Source organism: Tachypleus tridentatus, chromosome 9 (genome assembly GCF_004210375.1).
Source record: "Tachypleus tridentatus isolate NWPU-2018 chromosome 9, ASM421037v1, whole genome shotgun sequence".
Taxonomy (NCBI): Eukaryota; Metazoa; Arthropoda; class Merostomata; order Xiphosura; family Limulidae; genus Tachypleus; species Tachypleus tridentatus.
The window spans coordinates 113,672,039-113,685,105 of record NC_134833.1 but is presented as its reverse complement, the minus strand read 5'-3'; the positions used below and the strand labels follow the sequence as shown (position 1 = coordinate 113,685,105).

Genomic DNA, 13,067 nt, shown 5'->3' with positions numbered 1-13,067 from the left:
TTTAACAGCTTTTGTTGCAATTAGAAAGCCAAGAAAATTGCAATAGTTGTGGGATATTGTCTGATATATCAATGTTCCTACTCTACATTCTTTCATGCATTATTTAAACAAATAAAAACCACTGAGTGCACTACTTCTATTAATATAAAACAAGTAGGGTTAATTGTCATGGAAAATATAGTGAAAAATAAAAGGCCCAAGTAAGTACTTTATTTCTTGTTTGTTTGTTTTTTAATGTGTATGTATCTTTATTATTATAAAAGTAACTACAATGTAAAAATAGAAACTGCTTCAGGTTAGATTTAGTAAAATAAATAATAACACTGATATAATAAAAGTTTTTATGTGGCACACATGCAAACAGTTTGTGGGTAATATAATTTGATATTGTTATGTGAGCTGTAAGTGACTTACAGCTTACAATGGGACAGACAGTAATTAAACATAGTTCAAAAGGCAATAAAACAATAAAATTTAAGTATAAACAGATGTACACTATTATGATTTTAAATATACTAAGGATAATCAAATGCAGTTTCATGTTATAATCTGAAGACATTCTAGAAAAAAAGGTATTTTAGGTTTATTTCAATTTTTTCTGGTGGTTACAAGGTTGGTGAAATTAACCAACCTTGTACAGAAAATAAGAGAAAATATAAATGTTTACTGGGGAAAAAAAATATATTTAGAAGATTTTAGAGATTATGCGAATAAAATTTGAGATATTAAGGGAGAAAATTTTTTAAAATCTTACAATGAAAATCACTTTGCACTTGAACTAGTCACAAAAAAGTTAATATATTTATAGACACCATTAAAAAAAATTTGATTTTTTTGCAAATAAAAGACTTGTAATATTTACTCACAAGTCTACAATTTAAATTTACTGTGTGTAACTATAGTAAATGAGACAAGCTTGAAGTAAAACAAACATTTGTTGCTAAAAAAACAAAAACAAAACAGATTTGTTACAGAGTATTTGTACTCAAAATATACAGCTGTGAATTGATGCCATAAGGCTACTTCAGACTCTGACAGGCTTGAGTGCAAAATAACGTTATGTAAAAAATACAAATATCCTTGCCCACCATGCATCTCCAGTTATTTTGCATTCACTTTTCTCTACCACAATCTGTTTTTAAATTCAGCAGTATAAGATATAATGAACAGTTAATAATTCTGTCATCAAATATACAATACCATGTTGAAAGGAAATCTGTAAAAAGGTTGTAGCATACATAATTTAATCCATATTTATGCACAGAAGGTTAATCAATTATATTCAACAAAAAATGTTTCTCATATCAGACTTGTAAACTCAGAATAATTAAAGTTATAATTTGTGACTATTTTTGTAACTTATTTGTTGATTATCTTCAATGATACTGACTATCAATTATTTTATGGGAAAGTAATCATTGTAACAAATACTCATACATGATTGATTACTCAGCTTTACTCTTACCATTTTAATACTTTAAAACAGACAATCTGCTATACCTGTTTGTTAAAACCACAATATTCTGAGAATGTCTCCCAAACAATTTATGTCATTTTAACCATCTCTTAAATATCACATTCCTTTCATTCACTATTTGACCAGCACAAAACATCATAGAATATGTTAATCTAGTTCAAAATAGATTCATTACATTATTTGAGAACTATTAAGTTAACAATGGTTTTGTATTTAATTACTACCTACATATAAGAAGACTTGAAATATGTTACCAAACAGTTATCCAAAGATTTTGACTAAACTGTTGTTTGTTTTAGAGCAAGGCCAGATCAGGCTACCTGCCATGTCCATTGTGGGGAACTGAACCCCAGACTTTATCATTCTGAGTCTGTATATTTATCACTGTCCCACCAAGGGACAATTAAAGTGGAACAAAGAGATAAAACTCTCAATTAGGGATACAATATTGTAGTTAAAAAACAATTAAAAATGTGTTATTGATAGTTACATATAAAATCACTCAAAATTGTAGTATTATTCCCAGAAATAACGAAAGTGTTGAATGACACCTTACAACAATAAACACATACCTTCCACAGACTTGGCAGGGAAACTGATCTTGTAACTGTGGGGCTGGTTCATAGCCACTAACTGGAATCTCTCTTCCTGAAGTGGTAGTGGTTGACAACAGTGATGACATGGAGCCAAACAGTGGTGATGTCTGGTTGCTGAACTTCAATGGGCCATTGTTTAGTGGTGTTTCCAGCCTTTTCATTTCATCCTGAAAGAAAAAAGCCTGTACAGTAAAAGATTTAGACCATTATGAGTAGATTATTTTTTGCAATTTGATAAAATAATCTGTCATAATTTGGTTATTTTGTAATTTTCATCAACCTGCTCAGTGTTATTAACACACTCATTAGGGGCCTGCCAGAGTTTGTTATTCAAAATTGACCTTTATATTTTCCATATACTAACATTTTCACTTCAGACTTGACCAAGTTTATGACCCCAAACTGACATTTATGGTTTCAATACCACAAGTTCCAACATGTTTTGTGTATCTTCATAAAATTTGTCCAGCTTTCAGTAAGCAGTACAAGACATTTACAGACATAAAATAAGAATCCCTTCCAGTCTGCACACTAAATTAAAAAACTATATCTTAATTAAAAGCCTTGACAATGAGTAACAGTAAATACAGAACATACTGAATAAGAACATGACTAGGAAAACATATTTTACACAGATACAGTTCTAAAAGTGATCTTTATCTCACAAAATTTCCATAAAAAAAGCCTCAACCACTGCATATTGAAAAAAATCTAAAGCTGCCAATAAATTTAAGACATGAATTTAAATGTTCTTCTGAACACTGCCAATCAATTATGTCACACCAATTCAACCAAATGATGGACATTTATTAGCCATTAATAAAAGCTTAAATACTTAAACACATCACAATACTTCTTAAGCCTCTAAAATTCTTGAAAGATAATAATTGGCTTTGTATTGAAAGTGTGCCCTACTTACTTTGTTGTCAGGAACTGTGTTTACAGAGTTGTAAGTAAAGGTGTCTTCATGCACTGGGTTTTGCAGGTTTGATCTCAAGTTATAGTCTATACTTTCTTGTTCTCGTTTCCTCCGTATTGACCTCAATCGTTTATATTCATCTGGACACACCTTCTTCCAAACATAGTAAAACTGCACACATTGCTTCACTGTTTTCGTTCCAATCTGAAATGTACTCAATGAAGTTACAACTAAACATTTATTGAAGATATATGATCCATTTTATAACTTCAAAACTTATAATGAGTATATTATAACAAATCCTTATATACCAATATTTTGTCACTAAAACCTACTTTAAACCCAAAAGAAAGATACTGATCAGAAAATTACAATGGTGTCATAAACAGTCCAGATTAATAACTACAAACAATGGAAAAAAACTTGCACAGTAGCTGACAACGAAGGTTACAAGCATACTTTTAATAATCTAATCATTCTGATATATTATGATCAAAAAGTGCAATTTCTTTTACATATATAGTCCATTTACTACCTGGATCTTTTTTTGGTATTTTGATTACAAATTTGGTCATCTCTTTTAACAGCACTAAATCAAACTCAATGCAAATCTTCTAAGTAGTATCTAGTTTCTGCAAGAAACAAATTTACAATTTAGTGTTTTTATAAATTTAAAGTTGTAAATATCCAAAATCATATCATAAGACACTTCCAAAAATGGATTACATTCTCTGTCTTAGAATATCAATGCTTTTATTAGTGATAAATATACATTTTATATATCCAGATAGTCTGGACTTGTTTGACACTTCTTTTAATACTTAATTTTCTGACTGAAGCACTTCCCAGCTTCAGTGGTAAAAAAGATGGCAAATACAATAAACTTTTAGCAGTGACCTATGATCTCATCTATCAAAGTGGTTTCACAATTACTTTTATTATGTATTGAAATTTTTGCCTACAATATTCTTGGCTATATTGAATAAATACAATGATTTTTATTAATAATAAGTTACTCTATTCAATAAAAAAAATTGAGTCTTTTGAATAGTTTATTATCACAGTGCTTATTAAATATAGCTAAACATTCTTGATGTTTAATCATTGAAGAAAACTCCAGCATTAAAACAAAAATATTAAAAGAATGAAAAGAATTAAAAAAGACTATAAAATTTTCAGAGACCTCTGGTTTGTTTCTAAATATTATAAACTTTATGAAAGTTTATAATATGTAGTGTAAACCACTGGGAGCTCTTCTGAGTAGCCAATATTTTGATAGTTTGCAAATTAAAGCTAAAGTGATTACTTTATTTACTCTATATTGACACAGACAGATCAGATCTTTTCAATCAAAGTATCTGATTTACTGGCTCTACCTGTTTGCAAGTTTGGGTTTCACTGATAACTGTTCAGACCATTTACTGTAACATCACAAAATTATTTCAGTGAAGGTCTGTAGTAACACAATTACCAACATTGAATGAAAAACACCTTAAACAAGACAAGAATTGTTAAATTTTTTAAAGAATGATGTTTTTTTTTTGGTAAATAAATATCCATACTTTGGGATGAGTGGAAAAATTCTAAACAAACTGACAAACCCATTATTTAAAAGTAAAACTCTCCAGAGTTGAAATTTTTTTAACACTTCTTTGTGAAGTTTACTAAAAATGTTTAAAATGATAGTAAGATTACATTATGTAACAAAATGTTTACTTTTTCTTGTTCCTGAGCAGAAAGTGTTATTTCCCAATTTCTTATGCTTAAAGTAAATAGAAAAGATCTATTTTTCTCTTCAAACTTTGCTTCTGTGACCTGGGTAATGAAATTTTCAAATGTACCAATTTTCCAGAACATTCCAGGTAAATTCAGTGCTGAGTAGCTGGATAGAGAATTTTCTATAGTAATATATATATACAGGGGCTCACCTCTCACCACTTCAGTTTAGTTCTAATTGCCTAAGTGAACACACAGACCTATCTGATCTTATCAGAGATGGCATCAAGAAGCTGCAAGCATTCTCTACATACATTCTGCTATGTACATGGCCAATTTATCAAGACAAGAGCAAAATAATGCTGTGTGACAGCATCTGGTAAAATGGGTGAAGCCTACAAGGCATATTCCAGCAAGCCTGTCGGGAATCAAGATAAAGCCCTGGGCACCTCATTTTACCCGCGAGCACTGCAAACAAACTCCAGAAGGTAAGACAGACAATTTTTGCTTGCTTGAATTGTAAGATTTTATATTATACAAATTTTAGACCTTTTAAAATTTGGTGCACTTCAAAAAGGAATACAACAGCATCAAGACCTTGCTAGAATCCTTGAAGTATGGCTGGGAGGTTATTGAAGACTTCAGAATGGTGGCATTCCTGATGGGTCTCCAAGGAGGCTTTATCAAGTTTCCCTGTTATCTTTGCCTTTGGGATAGCAGGGATACTGCAGCGCACTACAACAGGAAGCACTGACTACAATGGACCGAGTTCTTTGTGGGGAGGCACAATGTCAAGTGTGAGCCACTACTGGACTTCCAGAAGGTGTTGTTCCCACCATTGCACATAAAATTGGGACTTATGAAACAATTTGTCACAACTCTTGATAATGAGTCTGCAGCCTTCAAGTACCTTCGAAACTTCTTCCCTGAGCTGTCTGAGGCAAATGTCAAAGTGGGTGTTTTCGTTAGACTGCAAATAAAGATTCTGGAGTGCACAGAATTCCCCAAGAAAATCAGTAAGAAGGAAAAAAAAAAGCTTGAGGCAGCTTTGTTGCAGTGGTTCAGGGCTTCTTGGGCAATCACAAGGCCAAAAATGTGGAACTGGTTGGGGCTCTCATGAAGAACTATGGCAAAATGGGCTGCAGGATGTTCCTGAAAGTCCATATCCTTGACGATCATCTTGATAAATTCAACAAGGACACTTGAGCATACTCAGAGGAGCAAGGTGAGTGCTTCCACCGAGATATACTGGACTTTGAACACCACTACCTAAGAGCGTATAATGAAAACATGATGGGAGACTGTATTTATTATTATTATGTATTAATAACAATTAAAGCTGGAATGATACCAATGTTATTCTGTTGTGAGTTTGAAAATGAATAATTACTGTTATGATGCTACTATTCATGTTTGACCAAATAAATTAAAGAAAAAATTAAATTGCAAGGCACATGTCACATAAAATATTAATTATATAAATAGTACACTTCTGACCAATTATTGGTATTAAGATTCTAAAAATAATGTAAGAAAACAAAATCCTGGTAAAGAAAACAACACAAAATAAACTGACAAATTCATCACTTTTAAAGCTATTTAAAAAAAGAAAAATTGTAATTTACTTTTCAAACAGGCTGGAAAACAATTTATGCACAGTGTCTAGAATTACTTTTCTCACAAAGTTTGTTAAAATAACTATAAAATATTCCAACACTTTGTTAATGGTGAATTATGAAAAATAAACCAACCTCTTTAGACATCCTAAAGAAATCTTTATCACATTTATTCAAAGCATGATGGTATGACTCTACTTCTTCTGTATTCCATTTGTCAGTTTCTGTACAAAAATAAAGAAATTTTGTCCTCCAAGGTATCCTTTCTTTAAAGAAGAGAACATCTTTACACATACTTTTTTTTAAAACAAAAACACAAACAAAAAACAATTATTTCACTGTTTACTACTGGGAAAAAAAAGGGCTAAAGAAATCAATAAGTGTCTTGCATAAATGTAAGATTGAACATTTTCCCCATTTTCCTTTGCAAATTACTCTAAATAAACATTAAAAAAATGACACCTGAAAGGTGCTATATGGTTTGGATAGGATTAAAAGATAATTTGCATTTCACGAAAGTCAGGCATATATTCATTTGGAGAGAATCTTGGAACAAGATACAATTTCATTTTCTTACAAGAATGTGACAGAATAGTGAAAGTACTGCAAATGAAAATAACTGACATTCCTGTAAAAAATTATACAAGGTGTTTCTGCACAGTCATTCCTAATTTTGAATTGACACAATACAAGGAATTTATCTAGTCAACAGCTCCCAAACAGTGGGATCTGACCATCACTCTTATAACTCATCCACAGCCCCAAAATGATCAACAGAACAAACTATTGACTCACAGTACAAACAATGCTAACTACTGGGTCAAACCCAAAATAAAGGTTTTTAAAATACTTACCTGTATACTGGTAAGTATGAAGAGGATGACTTAATGGAAATAGAGGATTACAATTCATAAGCATCAAGATACTTTCCTATAAAGAAAAGATCAACAGTTAATAGTGAAACAGCAAAAATCAGCTGAATACTTTTGGTATGCACTTTTACTAAATCCTAATAAAAATAACAACAATTTGAAACAAAAAACAGATCAGAAAAAAATTATTTGAAATTTCTCACAAATGAATAATGCCAACATTGCATTATAAGTAGGGCCCAAAGCATGTGTTAATCAAAAGAGACTAGAACAGAAAAAAAAATTTACTGACACAACATGCATTTATCATCAAATGTGTGCATTTCTTTAGTATTTCTTTAAAACTATAGTTTTCATGGTATTGGGTTTAAATTATAAACATGTAAATCACTCAAACCATAACTAAAAATATGTATTCATTCATTATGAAAGTATATCTGTTGTCAGTGAATTAATCACACAGTCCTTAAGGTCGTTTCACAGAAATTTAAATCCAAGTAGATAATCATAAAACTATGTTTTTAGGAGTAAAGCTAAATCTTCTCTTTCAACATATTTTTTTTTTTACACCATTTAAAGTATGATTTGATAAATTTATGATCACATTAGTGGGATTTCCTAAAAGTGATCTACATATGTGAATTTATTTTTTTAATAAATTATTAATTTTAGAATTTTACTACTTAGGAGGAAAAAGTACATACCCCTAACACATCTTTTTAAATTTCAATTTTTCTACATCTAATTAGCAGTTCTAATTTTGTACCCTTTATTTTATTATACATAATTTCATATACTAATTTTTTTTTTAGTTTCTTTATATTGTGTTGATACTTTTACACTGCAGATGACAGTTTCATGGTTTATCAAAAATTTATCAATTCACATCTTTGAAATCCCTTTAGTATATCAATGGCATCAATCTTACTATTGAAAAGTGTGACACTTAATACACAGCCCTGAGGGATGCCAAGTTCCTGTAAAAAAGAATGGGGAAGTGTTGAGCCCACACAAACTTGAAATTTGTAATAAAAATGGACAAATGGGTACACAACCCATATAAGAGGAGGTCTTGCAAAATGCATCAGGTGGCATTGACCATGACCAGTCTCTTTCAAAATGATAGGAAAATGATAACTGACCTGTAGGTGACTGTCAACACTCCATGAAAAATTAGGGAGCAGACAGAGAGATCAACAACAGGAAAAGACTGACTAGGTGCATGAAAATAAGTATTAACACCAATAATGAAGAGAGAAATGTTGTGATCCAAGATGTCAATTTTCTTAACCACGGAGAGCAAGACTTATCATGTGGTTTGAAAACGACTCTATCAAAGGCACATAGAGACCTGTCTGCATTCCCACTTTAGCAGTGGAAGGTTGTGCAGCAGTATATGTCTGAGATGGAGTGGCAGACAATAACTTCCATACCTCTGAGTAGGAGATATTGTTTATAGTTTTCAAGCCTTTCACGTCTTTCTTCTCCACCCACTTAGGGCAAGAAGTAGAGTAAGAGGGGTGTGAACCACTACAGTTGATACAGTGTGGTTCCAGTTTGCACATGCAGGTATTGTGGTCTTTGCTACCACAACAAGCATATGTTAAAGGGTCATGACATGATGGCTTCAAGTGATGTAACCACTGACACTGGAAACATCTGAGAGGGTTGGGAATGTATGGCCATACCTTAGTTCAGATAACCTGCTTTGATTGTGGCAAGATAATGTGGTGATGTAAACGTCAATATTAAAACATAATTCTGTCTTTGTGAGTGGAGATCCATGAGAGAAATGCCTTGGCTGGACAAACTAGTGAGGATTTCCAACTTGGGAATGTTCTTTAAATTCCTCTCAACTATAACTCCTCTTGAAGAATTCAAAGTTACATGAGGAATAACCTCAATGGGTATATCCTCAGTGGCCTTTTATTTCAAGAGGAGTTTGGTATGTTGTGGTAAAGATTTTTCCACCACAATGTCTCCAGAACGTAACTTCCTTACTGACTTGGGGTAGCCAGCATGCCCCTCTAATCCCTTTTGAATAAAAAAGGGAGACATCTACCCTATGGATTTCATAGATAAGGAATGCAAGATTAAAAATTGAGGTACAGAATCTTATGATGACTGTGACTGTACAACAGAGACATCCACACATGGTCGTTTTATGATTTTTGTTTTTTATTGAATGGGGGGTATCCATAATAAAGGCAATACATTTCAGTGCTCACTGACCCCACCCAACATGGAACTCTACAAGAAGATGCACTACAATGCCAAACAAGGATGCTGCAGCAATGTCACAGTTTCGTGAGCACTATACTAGAACACCAGCATCAGATATGTGGTCAGATGTTTAGATCTCAAAAGATTAGAACAGAACCTTATCTGGGAAGTCCCCCTCACCATGTACAGGAATCCAAACAAAGAGGGGAACATGAGAATGGTGGGAATCCAAATGAAGTAATATTAACATCTCATTAGAAGTACCTTACTTTTTGGCTATCACTTAAAGTTTTTTAATTCTACATGTACATACACATACATATTTATAGTTATGTCTTTCTCAGGATTGTGTTTTACAAGAATATTTACAATCACATACAATCAAAACACTATGAAAAATTATAGTCATAAAATAATTTTACATTTGGAATCCTAGAAAAGTCATTTGTGAATTTGTCTATAAAAGCATGGTTATAACTGTGATATACTAAATATTTTAAAATAGGCTTTAATTTTTAAACCAATCTTTTTTTTAATGTAATAGCACTTTGTTTTTCACTATACAAGTAGTAGCAATTGTTACTAGACTGCCAGCTTATGGAGTTCACACTAAGGGATTAATTATATCAAATTAAAGCTAGATTTGATTTTTTAATGCTTCTCCTTTACTTACTTCCACTAAGCTGTCAAACATTCATAATTCAGGATTCACAAGTAATAACGCACACAGAGTGAAAAGTTTTATGAAAAAAAGATATGTAATTTTTTTTTTTTTTTAACTCAATACAACACAGTTTCTAAAGATCTACTAAGTATAATAATACTACATGAAGTAAGAACAGAGCTAACTTGCAAGTTTCCTTTAGACAGATGTAGCAAATGCAAAGCATATTCCTTGTTCCGTCCACTTCCAGGGACGACAGCACAGCAGGAGAGATCAAGAAAAGCCTCAACTGTTAAAAGAAAAAAACAATAATAAATTCTTGATTTGACGATAAAATTACAGAAGTATTAAGTTAAAAATTATACATTTGACAGGGTTCCTGCCATTCAAAGTTGATTAAATTCAATTACTTACTTTCCACGATGTTTCCCGACCTGTGGTGTCTTAATTATATTACTCTACTAAAGGTTAGACAATATAAAATGTTAATTAACTCAAACAAGGCATAGAAAGGTAGGATGATAATCTGGGAGTTTTATACTAACAGGCATCTGGTGAAAACATTATCAAAGAATATATGGGTGCCTATCTGAACATGTGTAATGTATCAATCACTGGTGGCTATGTATATCAGTAACTAAAGAGGAAATGGATGCATATCACAGGACTATCATGTTTTTCTTATATTTGTAACAAGGAGATAACTTTCAAAACCACTTTCCATTTGTCAAAAGAAAAGATGCCTGATTGTGAATTTATGTGACTGCTAGAAAGTTTTGTGTACAATTAAATGCAGTCTGTGAATCACAACAGTGAAACTACCTAATAATACTTGACATATGAATCAGTTATCAACAGTTAGGTCAAGAAGCTAGTGAAACAGACACTTAGCTTATTGCCAAGATTTCACAAGATGAAAAAGTTCTGCTGTTGGCAAGCACTATTAACCTTATGCATACAAGCAGACCATAGCATGCACACCACAACCTTTTTTACAGAGTTAGATTCAGATCTTAATCAAACAACTTTATTATAAATGTAAGTCAATAAATTTGGCATCAGTTATTACTTATTTAGGTAAAGAAACTACTGAAACAATTACTTGGCTTATTGCCAATATTTCATGAGATGAAAGTCTTTATTATATGCAATGTTAAGCAACTGGGAAAAAATATACACAAAAATCAGCTATATTTAGTTTTTAACTTGCACTTGAAATTTTCCACGACTTTCCATGCTATGACAATTATTTTTCAAGTTCCATGATATTCCAGGTTTTCAAGGACTCATGGAAGCCCTGATGCGAGTTAAATAATTAACTTAAATTATTTAAGTTAATGCTAACATTATAAATACTTTTTAATTTGGAATTGCAGACAAGATGCAAACAAAATAACTGCATAAATATAAACAAACAAGCACAGAATAATTAGTACTCAGTTGTGGCTGTATTCAGAAAAACTTGTCAGTAACATGTACAGAGGTGTTTTTGCTATTAAGCAAGCAAACAATAGATATTGGACAATCCTAGATTCAAAAATTTGTCTTCAGGTAACTACTGGTATATCAAATGGACAAACTGGGGATATAACAAGACAGCTACAAATAACTGCTAACAGTATCGATAATCAAATTATTAAACACAGGTGTCAGTTTGGTTTAGTTTTATTATGTTTAGTACCCTGCAAAATGGGGAGGGGCATCTTAAAACTCATATTCTGTACCATTCAAGAAATAAAATACAAAATGGGCACTAACTTTACAGTATTGTACACCTGAAAAGTTTGATTCCACAAAATAAATGTTTTTGTTTTATCACCTGTCTGTCTGAAAACTGTAAAATTTTTCCAAGATTATTGTTTTATCTCAGAGATTAAACTTACTCTCTTCATCTGTCCAATTTTCACCTGATGAAGGATCCCACAGTTTATCAGCTTTGTGTTCACACCAGAGGGCCTCCTTCTTGTTAGCTGTTGAAAAACAGTCCAGTTAAACAAGTTAAAATAAAACATACATGTTAATAAATGAAAATAAATGCAATGGGCAATGTTAAAAATAACTGACTGACCTGAATCAAACAAAGACCAGATTTGGTATATACAGATTTTATTGATTTAATGTTACTATCTGAATGAACTGAATAATACTGATAACCTAGAGAAAAAGCAGCTAATCAACAGCACCTATTGCCAATGCTTGGGCTACTCTAGTTTAACTAAATAGTAATATTTGAATATCACTCTTTAAATGCACCCAGGAATCTCTACCAACGTATAATACTGTTTTCTCATTTCAACACCCTTGCCATGATTGTCAAGTTTTGCAATGAGGACTTCATATAGCACAAACTGGAAATATCAATTAAAAGTTACCCCTGATCAAAGCACCCAGGAATCTCTACCACCATCTATTAGAGCAAAATTATCGAATATATTTTTTAACTTGAAAAGACGCTCACGAATTATTCCTCAACCCAATATAATACTGTTTTCCCATTTCATAATACTGTTTTCCTATTTCAACACCCTTGCCATGATTGTCAAGTTTTGCAATGAGGACTTCATATAGCACAAACTGGAAATATCAATTAAAAGTTACCCCTGATCAAAGCAAGTTACATATTTAAGAGAACATCTGAAAAAATCAAAGCACTGATTAGAATAGCTTACTTTCTTTATGCTCTTACTGATAAAAATTAGAACATACTGTTTCATCAGTTGGAAACCCTCAATGCCAGCAATACCTTTGGCAATAAACTGAACAATATCTCATGAACCCTAGTCAGCCTAAGATACCCAAGCCAATTCCAAATACACTTAAGAATTGCCAGACCTGATTTTGGTAGTAATAATAACATCATAAAATATATTTTTATTCTTGCTTGTTTGTTTAAACACAGAGCTACACAATGGGCTATCTGTGCTCTGCCCACCACAGGTATCAAAACCTGGTTTCTAGCATCACTAGCCTGCGGACATACCACT

The 13,067-nt window shown here is 32.0% G+C and overlaps 1 protein-coding gene across 2 annotated transcripts in view; it reads right to left on the bottom strand.

Annotated features, from left to right (window-relative positions):
* Positions 1-13,067, bottom strand: part of LOC143226089 (uncharacterized) — an 87,493-nt gene that overhangs the window by 7,006 nt on the left and 67,420 nt on the right. For both annotated transcript variants that reach the window (XR_013014286.1, XM_076456592.1), the window contains exons 12-17: positions 11,967-12,053; positions 10,269-10,372; positions 7,179-7,254; positions 6,460-6,548; positions 2,993-3,196; positions 2,050-2,240 (exon numbers count right to left, since the gene is read on the bottom strand). Coding sequence is in view for 1 of the 2 variants with exons in the window: in XM_076456592.1 (XP_076312707.1) it covers positions 2,050-2,240; positions 2,993-3,196; positions 6,460-6,548; positions 7,179-7,254; positions 10,269-10,372; positions 11,967-12,053 (751 nt within the window). In the remaining variant the exon portion in view is untranslated. The remainder of the gene's footprint in view (positions 1-2,049; positions 2,241-2,992; positions 3,197-6,459; positions 6,549-7,178; positions 7,255-10,268; positions 10,373-11,966; positions 12,054-13,067) is intronic.